The sequence below is a fragment of the Castor canadensis genome, chromosome 1 (genome assembly GCF_047511655.1).
Source record: "Castor canadensis chromosome 1, mCasCan1.hap1v2, whole genome shotgun sequence".
Classification (NCBI taxonomy): Eukaryota; Metazoa; Chordata; class Mammalia; order Rodentia; family Castoridae; genus Castor; species Castor canadensis.
Window position 1 is genome coordinate 9,361,830 of NC_133386.1, and position 15,059 is coordinate 9,376,888.

The following is a 15,059-nucleotide window of genomic DNA, read 5'->3' on the forward strand; positions in this document are numbered from 1 at the left end:
CTCATTTTTAACCACACAGTTATTTCTCTCTCTTGTCAGTATGGAGGAGTGTGTGAACTCTGAGCAGAGCCCCAAGGAAGTAATTGTACCTGCTCTCACTTGAGGCTCCTGCCCAATGCCTCTCCTAAAGAGCCTTATTCAAGAGCAGCTGCCTCATTTCCATACCACCACCTGTTCCTGCACAGCAGAGCACCATGCAGGTTTGACTGGCCTTTGAAGACTGAGCACGCAGCTCACATGTGGTGGAGGAAAACGCACCATTGTGTGCTCCATTAACCTGGCCTGAAGCCTCTCAGGCTGAGTGATACAGAAGCCACTGAACTTGAACTTGCCACCCTGAGCAGCATCACACCTGTACTTCTCTTGGGGATTTCCTTCCTTCCAGCCGATTCCACCTGTTATTTTGCAAGGTGGCATTATCCTACAGAGTGCAAGTCAGAGCAAAAAACAACAGGTGTAAGACAGCGTCTCTGGGAGTGAGAACAGAATTTAGGAAAAGGAATCAGGGAGGAATGGCACAGATGGTTCTACTCGGAGGGAGTGCAACATGCTGCTCAACACACACTTCACAACTCCCAGGGGCTAACACACTTTTGGATGACGCTCCTACTGAGGGAGAATTAAAAATGTTTCATCCTTCCATTATGTTGATCTTTTTTTTTTTCTGTCCTAAAAAGATTTTTCAACTCTTATTGGTTCATCTGTCTGCTGCTCTCAGAATAAGACACACCCTTCTGACCACAGCAACCATTCCTGATTCCTTTTAGTTAAAAATACCTTAGCTCAGCAACATTTTCCCAGAATAAGATGTAAATCAAAAAAGACAAGCCAGGCAAGCATTTTCGTTCAAGGCTCCAATTACACACATGCAGGAAGGAGCCATGATGGGAAATCAGCTCCCACACATCAAGGCCTCCTCTGCCCCACAACAGAACATATGTTTGCCTGAGTTGCACTGAATCTGACCACTCAGTGCCATTGATAGGCCTGGCCCTCACCTGCTCAGTCTCCACGAAGTTGGAAACATGGCCGTCATCATTCACGCCACGGGTGTGGAAGCGAGCACCGGCACACTCACAACTGATGCGAGAGATGAGACAGGCCTTGGCCTGCTTGTGCGAGGCATACACTGTGCGGATGGCCACCACCCCACAGATGACCTTCAGTAGCCAGTCGCAGCAGTTCACCTGGTGCTGCCTCAGGGGCACGTGCAAAAGCTGGTTCCTGCAAAACAGAGCCCACAGCGATCCAGGTCACCTTCCACTCTGCAGCAAACCCAATACCCAGAGCAGGTAGTGAGGAGGTACCTATGCAGGCCTAGCGTTCAGCTCAGACCAGTGGAACCTACACTTGGGACATATAGGAATGGGACAGAACCCCTTTCCCAAAGCTACTACCAGGTGTCAGTAGCGGCCGATGGGAGCAAAGCTGGAGTGCAAGTCAACCAGGCACCTCTGTGTAGAAGCATGGCCACTATAGATTTTTGGATTTTTTTTCAATTAGAACACCAGCTGTAAAAAAATGTAATGTTTTGACTAAATGATACTCATGGTCAGTGATAAAAATGACAAGTAAAAAGGAACCACATTAATGCAGAATATGTGCACACCTAAATACATGTGCACATGAGGTGAATGATGAAAAGTGTTACAAAGCAATCCAAAATCACCAAAAAGTATTAGATAAAAATAAAACTTAATGAAAGCCCCAGTTTTTCCTGGTGGACTGTCCAGGGATCTGCAGTCCGAGGTGGTAATGATGCTAAAAACTGCCAACTCATACAAGTGCACTGAGTGCCAGGTGCTCTGGGATGGATTAACTCAACCCAGCCTTGACTGCATGTCAAAGGTACTATCAAAACCACATTTTACAGATAGAGAAACTGAGGCAAGAGCCAGACATGGTGGTGTATGCCTATAATCCCAGTACCTGGGAGGCTGAGGCAGGAAGATTGTGAGCTCAAGACCAGCCTGGGCTACACAGCAACACTGTCTCAAAAAAAGAAGAAACTGAGGCATGAGAAGTAAAATACTTACCCAAGATCATGGGGCCAGCAACGGGCAGTGTGTTGCTCTTCAGCCAGAGCACTTCCTCTGTTTTCTTTTGTGTGTGTGTGTGTGTGTGTGTGTGTGTGTGTGTGTGTGTGGTGCCCTGGGGATCAAACCTAGGGCCTTCTGCGTGCCAGGAGAGTGCTCTATCACTGAGTGACACCCCAGCTATGGACAGCCACATCATCCTTCTGTCCCCCACCACCCAGGGGACCTGAGCAGTGCCATTCTTGAGGCCTGTCACCAGGGGAGTCTTTCTTACAGAGGCTGGAGCAAATCTAGATGACAATGCCCTATTTATTTAAAAAAGGCAATGCGATTCCTGCCCTGGTGCTTCTTCAAAGGCAGGAGCATGTTCTCACTGCTGGAAATCCTACTGTAAGTCCAAGGGGCTCCAGGGCTTCTCCAAGGCCCCTACTCTCTGGCTGGCCTCCTGGACTGTGACCATGGCCACTTTTACCCTGAGGGAGCCCAGCCCACATCTGCCCCACTGAGCTCCTCTGCTTGAAAAATGACTAAGAAGGTGACTTCCTTGAAACAGGATCTGTCTTTTGAGTCACTCTGTAACCTCAGATGACAAACCACTTTCATAACAAATACATTAAATCCACCACGGCATCGAGGTCACACCTCCAGGGTCCAGTCTGCCAGTCACTCAGCTGTGGCCCCTGGCACCAGGAGGCAGGAGAAGGAGCTTCTGCCAATTTGTTGGAGACTTGCCTGACCCTCTGGAGAGGACAATTCACACTCCAGGAGGAGTCCCAAATCTATGGAGCAAAAAGGAGCTGCTTCCTGCCAGGATTTCAGTGTACTGGAAGCAATTCAGTGTGATGGAGACCAGCTGGAAAGACAACCTTGCCATGGTCCTCTCTCTCTTGCTCACTAGTTGCATGCAATGTGGATGCCATCTGACTCCTGCGTGGCTCTCCAGGCCTCAGACACTGCACCACAACAGTGGGTTTGGGCCATCAAGCTGTGGCCACTCTGCCTGGTGACTCGGCTGCAGTCAATTTCATGGGCTCTACCCTGAGTCCATATACAACACCCTGGAGACCAGCCAAGCTGCTCGGGGCTCTCCACAGATCCCTCTTCCTCCCCAACTCCAAATCTAGTTTGTGTCCACTTCAAAAAGTAAACCATGGGTTTCCCCAATCCCCTCTCAACTCCACTAAGTCACCTCTTTATCTTCCTGGCTCTGTGTCCCTCACATCTACAGTCACAGAGCTAGCATCTAGGAAGGGAGTTATTAAAGTGCCAAGGTATCTGGCACCAGTGGCTTATACCTATAATCCAAGCTACTTGGGAGGCTGAGATCGGGAGGTTCATGGTTTGAGGCTGGAGACCCCATCTCAACCAAGAGTGGGCAGGAAGCATAAAACAGTAAAATAAAAGGATTGAAGCCCAGGCTGGCCTGGCAAAAAGCGAGCCTTTATGTCAAAAATAATAACTAGAGCAAAAGGGGCTGGAGGCGTGGCTCAAGCTATAGAGAGCCTGCCTAGCTAGTGTGAAGTCCTGAGTTCAAAACCTCGATAACTAAAAAAAAAAAAAGTGGGACAATCCAGACACTCCAGGGTCCCCTGCTGCTTTCAAGGAATTTCCTGGCTTCTGCAGGCTTCAGCCTCTGTTCATCCACACCCCTACGTTAAAGTGGCCTCTGGGCCCAGCGGCCTTGAGGGACACACGCTGACCTTCACAACATGGAAGCTGCGGTTTGAAGAAATGCCACATTTGGCATCTGCTACTCAGCATGTGATCTGCAGCCCAGGGGGCAGCTGGTTGGAAATGCACCTGCATCTTAATGAGACCCTAGGGATTCTGCATGTGTTTTGAAGTCTGAGCACCTTAACTAAAAAAAAAAAAACAAAAGCAAAACAAAACTCAACCACAGCAGAGGACCCAAGAGGATTCGGGGTGGGGATGCAGGTGAGGACACAGCAAGGGTTGCTTTCTCAACAGAGGCCAGGACTTAATGAGCTAGAGCAGAAGTTGAAGCTCATAGGACAGAACTCTCACCTGGCCCTGGAAACTTCAGCCAGTCCCTGAGGGCGAAGCCAGGAGAAGCCAAGGAAGGGCTGGAGTAGGCCTCAGGGGATGCTGGGATTCCAAGCATGGTTTCCCACAAGGCTGTGGGATCCCATCACTGTGCCTGCTTCTCCCACCCCTGGGGGAGGCTGAGGGTAACCATGTTACAGACCATAGACAACTGACATATTTACAGGTTGTCCGCTCAGCTATATCCTTACGTGGAGTGAAGGCCAAATGATCCTACACATCCAGAAACTTAGCCAGGCTTCTCTGCTCACATTCCTACAAGTCACCTCAGGCAAGCTGCTCCATTTCTCCACGCAGAGGGCTGGTTTAGCTTTGTGATTACCAGCTTGAGTGTATAGCCAGAACTCCTGGGTTCAAATCCTGCCTCCACCACTTCCCAGGTATGTGGAGTTTGGGAAAACTCCCCTCACTGTTCATGCCTCAGTCTCTCTATGGAAAAATGGGGCAACAGACCCTATCCCACACAGAGCTTAGAACGCTCCTGGAACATAAGAGCCTCATAAATGTCAGTGGTAATATTTGGACATGGCAGATAACCAGGGCTGCTGAGATGCCACAAAGAGCTTATTCAGGAAGAGGCACTGTGCTAGTGCCTGGGACACAGGAAGCACTTGCAGGTGAACACTTTCCCCAAGCCTTCAGGGTGGGGTTTCGGGGTTACTTTTCTTCTCATTATGCAGACAGTGGGCATGGAGCTCAACCCTCCAGAGATGACCCAGAATCCTGGGCTGATGCAAGGTGGAGGTCAAGGGTGCAGGTGCCACCCAGAGCCCACCCTCTGTGCAACCTGGGCCCTCACCAGAAGAAGGAGGTTCCCCACTCAGAGCTATCATCATTCTGCTTCTGCACCCGGACAGTCAGGTCAAAGCAGGAGCCGTCATTGGGCCACGCAAAATAAAACACCCCTGAGCTGAGGATCTTCCTCAGGGCGAGCAGGCGGTCCTCCTCCTTGGCCTCTTCCTGCAGAGGGTAGAACTCAATAGCCGTGATTTTGTAGATTTCTGCATCTGGAATTCTGCCCACTGATGTGCAGCCTGTCACCAACACCAAGAAACTCAGGGAGGCACCACCTGGAAGGGAAATCAGACAAGAGAGCTGAAAGCTCATCGCTCACTTGTGGTGTCCCAGTCCTAAAGGAACCCTCGTCACCTAACCCTAGGACAGTGCCTCTCTGGGTGTCCATGCCCAGCTACTACAGTTCATTAGAAGCTCGGGTTCTGGGCCAAGCCCAGCTGTCTGGGGTGGGAACAACAACCTCTGTTTTATCAGTCCCTCGGGGTTCTTGTGACCCAAGAACCCAGCCCTCTTCCCTATCTATACCCAAAGACCTTGATCCACCCTCCCTATTAACCTGCCAGTCACTGCCATGCCTCAGTCCCAGTGTTCATACCTATCAGCTGTTGTTGGAATGCCTCCCATGACCCTCCTTGATCCCTAGGACTGAAATGGGAACCCCTCTCAAGACCCTCCTGCTCTGTTCCTCCCCATGAGTGGGTGGATGGATTCTGGGAGCAGCATTTCCCAGCACCCACCTGCCTGATCTGATGGGCCTAAGTGCCAGGAAACTGATGTTCAGCAAAGTCCCCTAGTGTGACCACAGGACAGCCCCATGGCCTAGGCTCAAGATGAGACATGGGTAATTTTTGCCTTTTATCCCTTCACCCAAGCCAGGAAGTGGATTTCTAGCCCCCTCCCTCTTCCCTCAGAGCCTCTGCATGGGCTGAGTCCCGGGTGCTGTGAAGACAGCCAGCATCTCCAGCACAGGCCAGAGCCTGGAGGAGGCTGGGAAGGTTGTCCTGCAGGCATGGGAGGCTCTAAAAGCGAATGAGAGGAAGGAAAGGTGCTGCATGCACAGGGGATTTGGCTGTGCAAGAGGCTGGGAGGGAATACACAGAGTCAGGTGCTTAAATATAACCAACACCTGGAACAGTGCTTCCCACACCAGGTGCTTCATAAGCATTGCCTTAGCCCTCCCAGCAACCCAAAGCAGCACAGCCATCAGCCCATTTTATAAGGAGGGAAACAGAGGCACATGGAAGTCAAGTAGCCTGCCCATGGTGACAGCACAAGGGAGCTGGGATCCAAATCCACTTTCTAGCACCCGGGCAAGTGGCTCAAGCCAACTCTGGCTCCACAGCAATGCTCTTCTTTCCTGGCAGGCGGCAGAGACAACCTGTCTAGAAAGGCTGCTCTTGCAGGGCCACCATCACCAGGCACACACCAGTAGTGTTCCCAGGGGAGCTGAGTCACCATCCAGACACAATGCTTGTCTGTGCCGGAACTGAGCTAAAATGTGGGGTTCACTTTAAGCCCACACTCTTAAGTCCAGTAGTGTTCAATTAGCATGGCTTGCTGTACTCTCCAAAAGGGCTCGGTGTGTCACCCCTATATTCACATGCTGAAGTCCTCACCCTCAATGGGAATAGGACAATGGGGCCCTCAGCATCGGATAAGCCCCTCATTAAAGAGGCCCAATCCCTCCCAGAGCAAAGTTGCCATCTGTGAACCAGGAAATGAGCTCTTGCCAGCCAGACACAAACCTGTTGCCACCTTAACCTTGAACTTACAACCTCAAAGGCTGTGAGAAATAAACTCCTGGTGTTTACAAACAACAGGTCCTGTCTAGAGAACTTTGCTATGGCAGCCCAAGCAGCCCAAGTCAGCACTCCTCGTTCACTTTAAAACACACCACAGTTTTCATCCTTAGTTTAAAAAAATAAATTTTTCAGCATATTTGACATACTGGCAGGAAGGAATAAAAGTGCCGCAGTCTCTGTCCCAGTATCCTACAGGATGCACAGTGATTGGACTTGCACCATCATGTACTTAAGAACCACACAAACACGTTCGTCCACTGCAGGTGGAATCTCTAGTCATCCTACCTGCCCCAGACTTTTACCCTATGGTAGCATATTTTGAACTTCTAGGTTTTCTATAATTACTCCATCACACTACATAGCCATTTTAAGAAAACTTTCTTCTAGTTAATTGTTGTACTTATTTTTAATACCCAATTGGTCAAGCAATATAAACAGTACAATGTAAAAAAAGCACTTTGCAAATATTCAATATAAAATGTAAAAATGTGTTTTGAAGGCATCTCATCAAGAGGCAAGTAAATATTGAGAGAACACTGTTAATGGATGGAATGAAAGATTCTGTGCCATTTCTAACTCTGTCTTTCATTTGTGTACACGTAAACACTATACAACCTTGTTCACATTTTCAATACAGAAATGCCACAATTCTTCAAAGTCCTTTGTAATTAGCACTAAAAAAAAATTTTGGTGACCTATTAACAAAGTCACTGCTAATGCTGACAGCAGATCCCCAATTAAGTCCTTCAGTTTTCTGAGCAGACAAGTATCCAGCCCCTGCTTTGCAAACAGACTTGGTACACAGTCCCTGATGTGGCTGACAACACTGTGGCTCTGTTTGGCACCTAGAGGTTGCCACTCCCAAGCAAGGAACTTGTTAATGTTCTGGATGGAACATGGAAGGAGGACTGCGGGTGGGACAGACAGGATGGGAAACCTGCCCTCCACCATGGGCACGTTACTGGGCAGATCCATTAAAGGAAAGGCTTGAGGGTCTGGGAGTTGTGCACTTTAGACAGTATGTGTGGCCACAGAGGAACACAGCTCTGAGCTCAGGACCAAGGCCTCTCCAAGAATGGCTCACCTAGCCCTGCTTGACCCAGCAAGGGTCAAGCATCCTCTTCTTCCATACAGGTGTAACCCCTTCCTACATGACCTTGTTCAACAGCCTCGTCTGCACTCCACTAGATTGTAAAGAAACATCCTGGGTCAAACCCAGCTGCAGACTGCTGGGAGTTGCTGGCCTCTGCCCACCTGTCCATGTCTTGGGGAACAAAGCAAGGTCTGTGGGGTTCACCTGCCCCAGGTATGTGAGGCCCCTCTGAAGGCTCACTCTGTGCACAGGACCTGGGCTTTGCTCTTATGAGGTAGGATCAATTTTCTGACACCAAGACGCAAACCAGGCCTGGGGAGAGTCTCAGGCATGGTTAGTACAGGATGAGCCCAGGGGCTTGAAGCCAGAGAGAATCTTACAGCAAGAGAAATATCAAACTCAGAAGACCTGGGCTCTATACCCCTCCAATGGCCAGTGGGTTCTTAGATAAGTTGCTCACTTTCTCTGGGCCTCAGAGGAGATGCACAAGGTGGTCTCTAAGTACTTGAGAGAGTACCTTCTTCTAACAATCCCACAAAGCACGGTCTCCAGTCCCTCTCCCCCTTCCTTTGAGAAACACAGAGTGGCAACAATTCAGTGCTGTGCTGGGGTCCAGCTCACCCAGCCTGTGAGAGTCCATGGTGCACATCTGTTCCCAAGCCCACAGAGGAGACTGGCTGGCACAATTACACCATGAAAATCAGCAAACACTGCATATCAGAGCCCCTGCCCTCAGAGCTGGCTGTCAAATATTTAACTGGCACACCCTTGGGAATGAGTAGTAAAATAAATTATTCTAAGGCTGACAAAGGCCAGTCCATTTCAATACTGGATACTAAATAAGGCACACCCTGTATCTCAATAGACTAAAGACTCAAACTTTCCTAAGCAGAGAAATCTCCTCCTGAGTTAACCACTCACAGAAACCAGCCTTCTGTCAGCCCATGTGGAGTGACAACCTGAAGCCACCAGCCTGGCCTCTGACCTCCTGCCTTGTCCTCCCAAAGTCCCTTCCTCACTCTGGCTATGCCAGAGATAGAGGAGGGGGAAAGTAGAGTTTCTGAGGTGCAAAGAGAGTACAGGATCCTCCCCAGAAATGTACTGTCCACAGGTGACACCCTAATGAACTTCCATGGCCAGCCTGCCTGGAGTTTGAGAAGTACCCCATAGTTTTCAGGGCTATCAGTTCATCCCCTCATGAAGAGCTCTTAAGACTGTGTGGAGCAGAAATGAGGCTGTTTCCCTGGTTTTACAGATAGAAAAAACAGCCCTAGAGAGGCTAAATGAACAAAAGGTCAGTTAGTCATGAAGAAAGAACAGAGCCAGGAGGTCTGTCTGGTGGAGAAGGTATTGGGCTATTATATACAGCCTCATAGAATGTGCACTACACAACTCCTGGAAACACAATTTATTACAGACTATATTTGAATATTCTCTTGAGGCTAGGAAACAGAATAGTCTTAGGAGTTCAGGTTCAAGAGGAGTTAAATCCCTACAATCATTGGGATAAATTCTTTTCTGTTTCACTCACTTTCTATGCTCTGTACCATGGATACACTAGGAAGCCCTATTCCTTTTGGTGCATGTTTCTTAATTTCTACTCAAAAGTCTGTTCTCCTTTAGGTGGTTTAGAATTTAACAACTTGTCCCACATTGAGAGCCTGAGGGGGGCCTCTTTCTTTCCAAAGAATCTAAAATATCAATAGGGAGGCCCACTCACAAAGTGGATGGTCATCCCAGGTCAATTGTAACTTGGAATTTTTCTCCACACCATCCAACATACCCAACATGCGAAAAACACAAAAGGAAGTAGATCCCAGTCTAGATTGGGGACTTCCAGGAGGAAAGAAAAAAATTTTAGAGCCAAACACTCTTCAACATAACCAAAGGGGTTTGAAAGAATTGGCCCAAATGCCTAGTTGTCTCTTCCTTCAGATACCCCAGGGCACTTTCTAGAATGCACTGAAAATAGGCCAAGTAACCATGACCTTTGGAAAATCACACTTATCCTCCCCACATCCAGAGACTTCTAGCCCACCTTGAAAGCGGGCTCTGACGCTTGGCCTGGGTCTGAGGAGTCATCAGAAATAGGACTGGGTGCTGACGGCCTCAACACATGGAAACCTCCACACCTGGCATGCACCCTGCTTGGCTGGGCTGGCCTGGCCCACAGGGGGCTGTGTCCATGCCCTTTGGGGGAAGGGGTAGGGACACATCTGAGGAATGGAGGAGGGCCTGGCCAGGCCAACTAGGGTCACACTGCCTACCTTGCACTGCAGACCCTGCAGAGACACTGACTCACTCTGATGGGATTTCTTTGGGGGCTGCACCCTGTTGTTCAGGATCAACACTATATAGCTGATCTTAGATCACAGTCCAGAAAATCACAGTCCCATGGAATCGGAAGGTGCTACTCTTCCTGTCCTTGGAAACCAGATGCCTGCCCCTTACAGAAAGGCAAACAGCCTGGTGATGGAACAGCTCCTGGAGGCACAAGGTACAGCTTTAAAACCTAGGCTATCAATGGAGAATGACATGAACTTGCTGCAGTCACTGTACTTCCCTAAATCCACATCCCTGTCAGATGTAAAGTGAATCATTCACTCATGTTCCAAAACTACATGTGTCAACTACAACTGTAAGATTTGACTGTAAGCCATCTCAAGTACCTGGATGTTACACCTGAAGAAAAGGGTCTGGGACAGGAGGAGTGCAGTACAGAAGTGTCTGGGGCTTCCTTTTTGTGTGTGCCAAGCAGATCAGCAATGGTGCCCATTGTCCCCACTGAGTTAATAAGTTAAAATCCTTTCAACCAAACCTGACACAGACAAAGTGTAAATCGCTGTTAGCCAGCATCCTCACCTCATCACAGGGAATCCTTGTAATCTCAGAAAGATACTGCAGAGGGCAAAGCCTGCCCACACCCTTGGCAGGCAGCTCCTTCTCATGGAAAAAGCAAGTGTTCAGAGGCAGGTAGATGGAGGTTTGAGTCCTAGCCCAGTTCCCCTCTTTAGGCAAATTACGTGAACCTTCTGAGCCTGTTTTCTTTACTGAAAACAGGGACAAACAGGGATTACTGCATGACTTTATTTTTAGAAGTTAACCTATGTCTATCCCTTGGCACAAACCAGACATTTAATAAGTGCATTCTGTCACACGAGTACTGTTTTTGTTTTGTTTGTTGTTTTTGTGGTACTGGGGCGTGAACACAGGACCTACATCTTGAACCACTCCACCAGCCCTTTTGTTGTGAAGGTTATTTTTGAGATAGGGTCTCGAGAACTATTTGCTCACACTGGCTTTGAACCACAGTCTTTCTGATCTCTGCCTCCTGAGTAACAAGGATTACAGGCATGAGCCACTGGTGCCCAGCACAAGTACTGTTTTCCCTAAACATTTCCTATTTGGGTATGATTAATGTAATCATCATAGCTCATGCATGACAGAAATGTTTAGGGATGCACGATGCATATTCTCATCATGACAGAAAAGACTCAGAAAAGTCATGGCCAATTATCAGTGTTGTATTGTCAACTTCCAAACTCGCAGTCTCTGCCAACGGAGGACATGTGTGATGCAGAGAAGTGTCACGAGTGTGGCTCTGGGAAAGCCCCCCAAAGCCTGAATTTGTACAACTCATAGCCATTCCCATCAGGAATGTGACCCATGCTTGGTCCTGGAGGCCACCGGGAATCTCCACTTTGGGGTCTCTGATGGTGGGTGTGGGGTGAAGGGAGAAATCAAATAGGTGTGCCTGAGGGAGGAGGAAGGAAAGGGTAGCTGCAGAACAGAAGATCCTGGGATCTGAAGCCCAGTAGCTGCAGAGGTGATGCAGAAGTGGCTGCCACTGGCAGGGCCCTTTAGGCTCAGAGCAAGTAGGGACGCCCACGTCTCCCTCTCCTTCCGTCAGACCACTTGTTTGGAGGCAGTTTCCTTTCCTTTCCCTCCCTCCCACACTCCTCAACAGCTTTTCTCTTCTGGTGACCAAGCCCTAGTCCAGCCCCTCCTCCCTCAGGTATACCCAGGAGCCCAGTGATGCTCTAGTGTCTGACCTGGTCTCTCGTCCTTAGCCACCCACCAGGTTCACCTTAGAAGCACAGATCCCTTGGAAACAACCAAACACCAGGGCAGATACTTCAGATCAGACTGGAAAAACTTAATTCTGGAGGGCAAATGATGCAGGTCCCTGGCACCCAGGGCCAGAAGCTACATCTTCCTCCACACCATATAGGTGACAGCCAGGCTACCATCATCTGGACCCCTTTCCCCGCTGGAGGAGCACACTGAGAGATATAAAGATCTTTAGAGACGAAAGTGGTCAACACAGAATACCTAATTCTGCAGCCTCCCCAAACCAACCCAAGGGACACACTAGGCAGTGGGGGTGATGGCTACTCACCCGATTCTAACCTGAGCTCTCCCAGGCAGCCGTATGCATCGGTGAGCTTTCCGTACTGTCCTTTAATGACTTCCTTCTCTTCTGGAGCTAGGGGAGAAAGCACATCAGCTAAGACATCAGCAAGCTCCCGCCCCTTCATTCACACCGTGCTTGCCAATCTGGCTCCCACCCACGTGAGAAAGGAAACGCACAGACAATAGCTCAGCCCACAAACCCCGTGTGGAGAAACACAGAGCTGCAAGGATTTAGACCTTCCCACCACCAGCTTGTTCTCGGAAGTTCCGATGGCTTCCTGAGGGCTGGGAAAGGTGGGTAAGCCCCAGGGGGCTGGCAGTGCTGGGGTTCCGGCTTCCAACAGGGAGCAGAAAACAAACACTTGGGCTGGCCTGTCCCCTGGCATCCCACTGCACATGCTCAGAAACAGGATGAGCACCGTTATCCGTGTGTGAAGCCTTTCCTTCTTTAGCGTCAGCCATGGCAGGACTCATCCTGAAATTCCCCAAGAAACTGCTTCTACCCGGGGGACATCCGTGCAGAAGGGCCAGCATGCCTTGGATGACCCAGGGCTAGGGCCAGAAGTCCCAAGGCAAGTTGCAAGCCTTGCCCACTGGGTCACTAGGTCGTTAGTAGTAATCAACAATGCCCACACCAAAGGTACAGCCTGGTTTATAAGCAAAAAAGAGCAAAATAGATGGGGAGGCCCATTAGAAGCAGGGGACCTTGACCTTCTTCAGGATGCCATGGGACCGTCTGGTGATTCCAAGGCAGGGCAGGCCAATGGGACCCTTCTCAGAATAGATGCATCAAACAAAATAGAAACATGGATGAACTGTAAAAACATGAAGGAAGCTAATCACAGAAGACCTTATGAGTATGTCATTTACATGAAATGTCCAGAACAGGCAGAATGTAGATTCGTGGTTGCCAGAGGCTGAAAGTGGAGAAAGGGGGAATGCAGTGATATTGCTAATGACTACAGGGTCTCTTTTAAGGGGAATGAAAATATTCTAAAATTAGAGTATGTTAATGGTTGCACAACCCTGTAAATATACTAAAAAAAAGAAAAGGCATCACACACTTTGGTGGATAAGTTGTATGGTACTTGAATTGTATCTCAATAAAGCTATTATTAAAAAATCAGTGACAACAAAATAAATAAGATGACAAAGGATACTAATCCTACTGAAACCTAGTTATCAAAATATTTCTAATGCAATATTATAGTAATTCATGTGCCTCATAATTAGCATCTTAAATAACAAAATCTAGTGGGGTATGTCTATCAACTACCATAACTTCAAACTAGTGAAGGGAATCGATGCTGTTTGAAGGTTTCAGGTGACATGAAAATGTCTATAATTTCTACTGATGACAAGGTTAGAGATGTGGATTTGTTGCCTACTTCTCTAACTGAAGGAAGTGCTAAATTTTAGTTAGGAGGTATGAAAATAAGGATGGGCCTTTTCCCATCCAACAGCATCAGACCTCCAATTCTATGCCCAGAGCCCTTGAGGGGCCCAGGGGCCCAGGATGGAGTTACCTCTGCATCCTCAGTCCCCTACAAGCACCAGGAAAGGGGTCCCCACTCCCAGAGCTCAGGAATTTCAACTAGGAATGAAGGTCCCAGAGGGAAATGTTAAAAAGAAAAATTGAGGCAGGCTACAAGTAGGGAGAGTTCAGGACTCATAGAAAATATATGACTTAATACTGCATTTCAGATTGCCCACACTCTGGCTCAGGGACGGCCCTCATCTGCGGAACATGCCTCTCCACACTCATTGATTATTGGATGGGAATCTCCTGGTTCCTGGTTCCTTCTTCTAGGTCAGCATAGGTTTTTAAAGCACCTGGAGAAGAGAAGCACGCTCTCTGTCTCCAGATTCCACCTGTGCTCACCATGCTCACTTTTGTATTTCTCTTCCCTAACTTTTAATGAATTCCATCTACACCCACATGTCCTGCCATGGAGTCTTCCCAGTGGGACACAAAGAATTTGGAAGTTTTCTGATCACAGACTATACTGTGCCGCTAACAAAACGGCAGCAAACAACAGATCCTTGCACCCAGCCCTGAGAGCAGCCGCTCTGGGAACGACCTGGCCCCTGCTGTCTCTGCAGATGTCCACTCACAACAGGCAGGGTGGAAAGCATTAACAAGCACTTTAGGGGGTGGGACTAAGTTTTGGCTGACACATGTTCTGACACCCCAAACTCAAAAGATCCACTGCCCCACATTTTTCCAGGATACTTGATTTCCTGCCCTTCTCAACTGCCCCCTCAGAGCACCTGTACTTATCAGACCACAGATCCCAGTCAGTCTCAGGGTCCTCTTTGTCCCATCTTCAGCCCCCAGCTGGGCTGGCAGCCTCAGAGCCACCTGTTCCGCAGCCATCATGGGCCTTCCTCTTTCTCCTCTCGCTGTTCCTGAAGGTGGTAGACGGATACCCGTGGGTCTCACAATAGGACCTGCCATCCCCCGCCAAACACAATGTGTCTGTCCAGGCTGGGGCACAGACATGGGTGGCAGCTGGCAGGGCAAATCATAAAGCCGAGACAGCCCTCAACCCCCCCAGGCAGGACTGTAGCTAGGATATAGTATAAAGAGAAAGGCAGATTTCCAGCAAGGCAGGGAGAGACCAACAACTTGCATTTGCCCTTAGGCCCCATTATTCATGGTTCCCTTGTACAAAGTCACCACCCTGCTCCTGGGGAAGTACAGAGTTAGGTTCCTGTGAATCCTAGACAATAACTCCAACAAAAATAAAGCTTATCGAACACAAGCATTTTTCCTTTAGGAAGACAAGGCACAGCCATCGCCTTCTTGCACTTAGAAATGTCAGACAGCACTTCAGCACTATGCTGGGGGCTATT

At 48.8% G+C, this 15,059-nt stretch overlaps 1 protein-coding gene across 10 annotated transcripts in view; it reads right to left on the reverse strand.

Annotated features, from left to right (window-relative positions):
• Positions 1-15,059, reverse strand: part of Synj2 (synaptojanin 2) — a 103,463-nt gene that overhangs the window by 59,667 nt on the left and 28,737 nt on the right. For 5 of the 10 annotated variants that reach the window (XM_074071464.1, XM_074071447.1, XM_074071491.1 and 2 more), the window contains 3 exons: positions 12,201-12,276; positions 4,900-5,170; positions 999-1,224 (listed from right to left, as the gene is read on the reverse strand). In XM_074071464.1, coding sequence (XP_073927565.1) covers positions 999-1,224; positions 4,900-5,170; positions 12,201-12,276 — 573 coding nt within the window. Of the gene's footprint in view, positions 1-998; positions 1,225-4,899; positions 5,171-12,189; positions 12,277-15,059 lie in introns of all 10 variants that reach the window. The other 5 variants (XM_074071482.1, XM_020156868.2, XM_074071471.1 and 2 more) reach the window with 1 other exon arrangement.